At 42.8% G+C, this 6760-nt stretch overlaps 1 protein-coding gene across 1 annotated transcript; it reads right to left on the reverse strand.

The window, feature by feature from the left end:
* Positions 1 to 227: 227 nt before the first annotated feature.
* Ngrn (neugrin, neurite outgrowth associated) lies at positions 228 to 6605 on the reverse strand. The gene is made up of 3 exons (XM_076848791.1): positions 6392 to 6605; positions 5867 to 5977; positions 228 to 1235 (listed from the first exon to the last, which is right to left on the reverse strand). Exons 1-3 carry the CDS (start codon positions 6553 to 6555, stop codon positions 629 to 631), a joined length of 882 nt encoding a protein of 293 aa, XP_076704906.1. The 5' UTR covers positions 6556 to 6605; the 3' UTR covers positions 228 to 628.
* Positions 6606 to 6760: the final 155 nt, after the last annotated feature.

Consider the following 6760-nt stretch of genomic DNA (forward strand, 5'->3'; position numbering starts at 1 on the left):
CAAAAGTTCAAGGCCAGCCTCAGCAATTTAGTGAGGTCCTAAGTGACTTAGTGAGACACTATCTCAAAATCTGGGGATGTAGTTCAGTGGTAAATTGTCCCTGGGTACCCCGCTCCCCAAATTCTATCAATGAGCAGGGTGCTTTGCAGAGAGCCCGATGGGGATTCCTCATCTCCCAGTGCATTTTCCATTCCAGCACTCTCCAAGAGTCACTCCAGAGACACAAAGCAACACAAACTGCTACATTTTATTTTTGCACCAAAGGAAAATAAAAGAACCAATTTACTAAGCAGCTCAAAAACTGTTAGTGTTCAATGATCAAGAAGGAAATGAGGTCAGAAAGCAAACTTTTCACTTCCTCCCAAACATATTATTGCAAGTATCACAGAAACAATACTGATTTTCAACATACAGAAGTTAAGCAAAAAGGAGAATACTGAAGATACACAGGTCAGACTGGGAGCAGTGATCCAAGAAGCTTGAATAACCAAGCAGCTCTTTCTGTCCATATTCCAGGCTCATCAAATTCCTCCTATTTTAAGTAGATATCCACATGCAGAAATCTTGGCAGCTCCAAATATATTAGTCTAGCTGTTTCACATGGCATCTCCACAAGCTGGGTCCCAACTCAAATTCTGTACAGGAAGTTCCCATTGCTGTCAAAGAACTCCCGTCCCCTCTGCACTACTTTGCTGCTGAAGTTCTGGTTCCGTAGCTCCCCTGTCTTCAACATTTCCAGTTTCTCATCACTTGGCAGTCCATTACTGTCAGTTCTTCTGGTGCCTACACAATCATTGGAGTATTTTTGCAGCTCTCTCTGATGACCTAAGGCTGAAGTGATAGGCTCAAAGCTTTCCTTCTTCAAGCCCTGGATTCCTTTATTCCTTCCCTTTTGTCTCAGTGCATTTGTACTGTGAGTTTTTGATTCTATCACTGTCAAAGCCGTGCTGTGATGCTGACCTTCAGATGAGGCATCATCCCCTGGCATCAGAAAAGAGTTTGATACAGAGTGGCCTGCAGCAAGTGGCTTCACGGTATCTCTAGAGCCCTGGAGCTGCCGGAATGAGTGGGCAAACTCAGCTTTCTTAAGAACTTTTTGATCCTGCTTCAGTTTCTGTTCCAAAGTGGGTACAAATTTACTTTTTAAAACCCTTCGGATAACATCGGTGCTGACATCAAAACCTTCAGCCAACCTGGGAACTGACCAGGACTCAGCAAATTCCTTATGTAAATACCTATGGGAAAAAGGAGCAGGTTTTCAAGTTGTGAAGAAGTCTTCTACCAGAACAGCTAATTGATAATACCAGTCATAAATAAGTATAAAGAAAAGGACTTCGGAAAAATTATAAATACAGTCCTTTTATTGTGCCAATTAAGTAACTGGCATACTCTCAGAAACACCTGACCACTTTCAGTCGGTCACTTCATTTCACATCAACTAAACACTTCCCATTGGAAGTTACTTCCTGGGGTGAAGGAAGACTGAACTTCACTCCCAAAAGCACACAATGCCACTATGCTAAGTGACAGCAGATGATGTAATGAGAACATCCAAAAGGCTGGCCCAGGAAATGTTCCAGGAAATCCAAGTTAGAGCCCATCAGAAAGGATGAAAAGCAGTAATAAGCTAGTAGAGAGGAGGGCAAGGGAGGCTGGGGCTGCAGCTCAGTGGCAGAGCACTTGCCTAGCATATGTGAGGCACTGGGTTCGATTCTCAGAAACACATAAAAATAAACAAGGGGCTAGAGTTGTGGCTCAGTGGTAGAGTGCTCACCTAGCACATACAAGGCGCTGGATTCGATCCTCAGCACCACATACATAAATACATAAATAAATAAATAAGCAAACAAACAAGTTATGTTCAATTACAACTAAAAAATAAAAAAAAAAACAAAATAAAGGCATTCTATCCATCTACAACTACAAAAAAAAAAACAAAAACAAAAACAGGAGGGCAGGACAGATCAAAGACATTGATAGTTGAGTGAGCAATATTTGAAATACAAGGAAGCACATCACCTTCACTGGGAAGAGTTCAACAGATAGAGCAGAAGTAAGGTCACATGGCGCCTAGGAGTCTGAAATTTATCCCAAGGCAACAGGGAGCCAAGGAAGGACTTTAAGCAGTAGAATGCCATGAGTAAGTATTCATTCTGAAGCTCAACCCAGTGATTGTTGTTCAGTGACAAAAGTGGAGGGTGGGGGGTGGGCGCTGGCCTTGGGTTCGATCCCCAACACCATATAAAAACAAAGAAAGATATTATGTCCAACTACAACTAAAAACTAAATATTAAAAAAAAAAAAAAAAGTGTGGCTGGGGTTGTGGCTCAGTGGTAGAGTGCTCACCTAGCATGCATGAGGCACTGGGTTCGATCCTCAGCACCACGTAAAAACAAAATAATGTGTCCACCTACAACTAAAAATAAATAATTTTTTTTTTAAAAAAGTGTAGGTGGAGGGATTGGAGGTGCACTCAGTGGCAGAGTGTACTTGCTCAGCACAACCCAGGGCCTGGGTTCAATCTTCAGCATCATAGGGGCGGGGTGGGGGGGGGTGGTCTAAGTGGAAAGATTAGGCAAAAGGCTATTATTGTAATTCAGGCAGTCAGAACAGAAACAATGGCAAGGTGTGCACAGGACAGAAGAGAGCTGAAGAATATTTAGGAAGGTCAAATGTAGAATTTGTTAAGGAACTAAATATGGGGATGGTAGTATCAAGGCCAAGGCTACGGGGCAAGGGATATAACTCAGGTGGTAAGAGTGCCTGCCTTGCACACACAGGCCCTGGGTTCAATCCCCAGCACCACACACACACACAAAAAAAAGCTAGGGTGGTTGATGGGTTATAGGGAAAAAAAGAACAGAATTAAGTTGTAGGTAAAAGTGATTAATTCTATTTTGTATACATTCAGTTTGAAGAACCTATGTGTCCCAGGTTCAGTTTATGATGTTAGATGCTCCAGGAATTTTAAGGAGGCTAAAGATCACACAGCATCAGCGAATCTAATAATAAGGAAGTCACTGATGGATTTAAAGAGAACAGTCTTATTGTAATGGTTAAAAAAAATCACATGCAAAAAAAAAAAAAAAAAAAAAAACTGGGGCTGGGGCTGTACCTCAGGAGGCAGAGCACTTAGCTAGCATGTGTGAGACACTGGGTCCATTCCGCAGCACCATGTAAAAATTAAACAAATAAAATAAAGGCATGTTGTCCCTCTACAAACAACAACAACAACAACAAAAAAACAACTAATATGGGTAGAAGCAAGTTGGAAACAAAAAGAAGAGATAGGGTTTTTACTTTATAGTTTTTTTTTTGATGGGGGAGTACTGAGGGATTGAACTCAGGGGTACTTAACCACTGAGCCACATCCCCAGTCCATCCAGGTGTGTCACAACACCTGGTAAGGGAGGGTTTGTTTTTTGTTGTTGTTGTTGTTTTTTGTTTTTTAAGTGTAGATGGACACAACACAATGCTTTTATTTTTATGTGGTGCTGGGTCCCGCCCATGCTAGGTAAGAGCTCTACCCTTGAGCCACAATCCCAGCCCCAAGGGAGGGTTTTAAGATGACAGGTTCCACTGGGTAAGTCGTGCATGCCAGACTTGAGAAGCTGAGGCAGGACTGCAAGTTCAAGGCCAGCCTCAGCAACTTAGGCCCTAAAGCAATTTAGCAAAACCCTGTCTCAAAATAAAAAATAAAGCATTGGGGATGTAGCTCAGTGGCAAAGCACCTCTAGGTTCAATCCCCAGTACGTACAAACAAACAAACAAACAGACAGACAGGTTCCTAAGAAAATACATGGGGACAACCTAAAGCACACAGAGAACTGTCCTAAACAAAGTGATAGGCTATCACTTCTCTCAAAATGAGAATAAAAGATAAAGAGCAAGACTAGGAAGCTGTCAGGGTTTTTATTTAATGGCCCGTTTTAAATTTTTAGAAGGACATTTATTGACTACAAAAGGGGATTTGATAGGTAGAAAGCTGGAAGGTTTGAAAAAGTTATTTAAGATAATAGAGAATTGATTGCCTAGCATGTGTAAGTCCCTGGATTCAATTTCCAGCACCAGGAGAAAAAAAGAAAAAAGCTGGGAGGCTGAGGCAGGAGGATCTTAAGTTCCAGGACCAGCCTAGGCAACTTAGCAAGACCCTGTCTCAAAATCTCAGAATTAAAATAAAAAGGACTGGAGATATAGTTCATGGGACCCTAGAAGGGAGATGGTACAGGTTAACAAAATCTTCCCCCTTCCCCCCAACCAGGGATTGAACCCAAGGGCACTTAACCACTGAGCCACATCCCCAGCCCTTTTTTTAATTATTTTTTGAGATAGGGTCTTGAAAAATTGCTTAGGGCCTCACTGAGTTGCTGAGGCTGGTCTCAAACTTGCAATTGCCTACCTCAAACTTCAGAGTCACATGTGCCCTACATTTTAAACCGGTTTCTACAAAATCTTTTACTCCCAACTGGAATCATTTAGCGTACATAACCAACATAGATCTATTCAGCAACATTAACAAAATATAAATACTTTATCTTTTGGTCTGTAAACTCTACTTCTGGGAATGTATACAACAAATACGTCTGGTAAGAATCAAGTAGCTCTCTCTTCTGAAATGGAAAGATCTATAGGACACATCAAGTTACAAAGGAAAATGTAGAAAAGAATTTATAGTATGCTACTTTTTGTGATTCAGGTGGTGAAAATAAAATTTGTACTCATACTTGCTGTATTTACATAAGGAAATCTGGAGAAAAAAACACAAAACCTATTAAAAATAGTACCAATAGGCAACTGGAGGATTCATTCTCAATGTGTACACTAGGTTATAGTTATAATTTTGAACTATCCATAACCCATTACCTACTCAAGATTTAAAAAGAGAGAGAAAAATTTTAAAAAGAAAAGCAACTTAAAAACATTTAACATTTTTTGAGAAGGCACCTTTTAAGATTTTTAAAGGTATGGATCCTCTGTTCAGGAAATGCATATAACTGGGCTGGAGATGTAGCTCAGTGGTAGAGCACTTGTAGGTGCAAGGTCCTGGGTTCCATCCCCAGCAAAGTGAAAAAACAAACAGGAAAGAAAATTCACATAACCATGTGAGTCCTGTTTCTGAACCTAGGGTTGCAATGTGTTATTTTACATTTTCTGCAATATTGACAATTATAATTTTATATCATGTACGTATAAACATGTAATAAGAAATTCCAATGTTACATATAATTGTAATGCATCAATAAAAATATGAAAATATTAATAACCACAAAATTATATTAAAATGTTCAGCAAAAACGAACCAACTGTTATATGCTAAATCTAGATAACAGCTGGGTAAGGTGTAGCACTTGCCTGTAATCCCAGCAGCTGGTGGCTCAGGAGACTGCGACAGGAGGATCGCAAATTGAAAGCTAGCCTCAGCAACTTATGGAGGCCCTAAGCAACTCGGCAACACATTGTCTCTAATTAAAATATAGAAAAGGGGGGGCTGGGGTTGTGGCTCAGCGGTAGAGCGCTTGCATAGCGGGTGAGGCACTGGGCTCAATCCTCGGCACCACACAAAAATAAAAGAATTGTGTCCACCTACAACTAATTAACTATGTATACGGGGGGGGAGGGGGACAGGAGATATGATTCAGTGCTTAAGCGCCCCTGGATTCAATCCCCGATACCATAAAATAAATAAATAAAATCTAGATGATAAATTAAGGAAATTCGTCATGTTACTGTATTTTCTGTATAAATTTTCCTATAACAGAAAGACAAAATACAAAAACAAAACTCAAATGGACAAACCTGTGTTTTAGCCCCCAGAATCTTTCACCTCTTATCATAGCGGATGCTAACAAAGTACCCTGAGTCTTACCGTATCTGCTCCATGGCTTCCCAAGTCAGAGTTCTGGGTGGGGCACCTGGCGCCTCCATTTGCCTCCGAATTTTCTGGAATCGAATTGCTTTTTTCTGTCGTTTCAGGGTGCTGAGGGAGAGAACCAATGGCAGAAGCCATGCGTGGACGCAAGATGGGTGTTTGAAAAGTCTTGGGCTAAATCACCAAGAGCCCAGCCCTCTTTTGTGTCAGTAAAGGCCACCGGGCCATGTTTGCCAGCTTAACGCCGCTCTGTACACCGACCCAAAAATCTAACACCTACAACAATAACTGCCCGTAAGCATGCTGAACTATCTAAAAGTGTAACGAAATATACGTCACTAGCGAAGGAACCTGTGGTAGCAAGGGAGCTGAACATCTGTCCCTACGCCGCTAACAACAGGTAAGAAGAAACTAGAGTCACAGTGGAGGCGGCTGGAGGACGCCCGGCGCTAAGGGGGCGCGGCTTGAAGCGCCGAGGCCCAAAGCCAGCTTCAGGCTGAGGGCCGGGAAAGGAGCTAGTACCTCTCGACCTCCTGCAACTCCCTCTCCTCTGGCTCCCAGTCGGAATCCGGGTCCGGCTCACGGTCCATAGGGCCTGAGCCCGCCAGCCCCCGGGTCGCGAACCCATAGCGAGCAACAGCAGTACGGACTCGGCCGCCCAGCAATAGGCTGAGGGTAACCGCCATGGCGAAGTAAACCAGCCTCCAGCAGCCCGCTACCCTATAGGACCGGAAGCGGTCCCGGAAGCGGTCCCGGAAGCGGAAGGGGCGGGGCGGGAAATAGGGCAGGGGCGGGGCGGGAAATAGGGCAGATGCGAGGCGTTGCCCTTTCCAGGGCTGTAAGGACAGTCTAGGCCTGAGCTGTTTAGCGGCCCGTTCTTCCCAGCTATAA

This window comes from Callospermophilus lateralis, chromosome 3 (genome assembly GCF_048772815.1).
Source record: "Callospermophilus lateralis isolate mCalLat2 chromosome 3, mCalLat2.hap1, whole genome shotgun sequence".
Lineage (NCBI taxonomy): Eukaryota > Metazoa > Chordata > Mammalia > Rodentia > Sciuridae > Callospermophilus > Callospermophilus lateralis.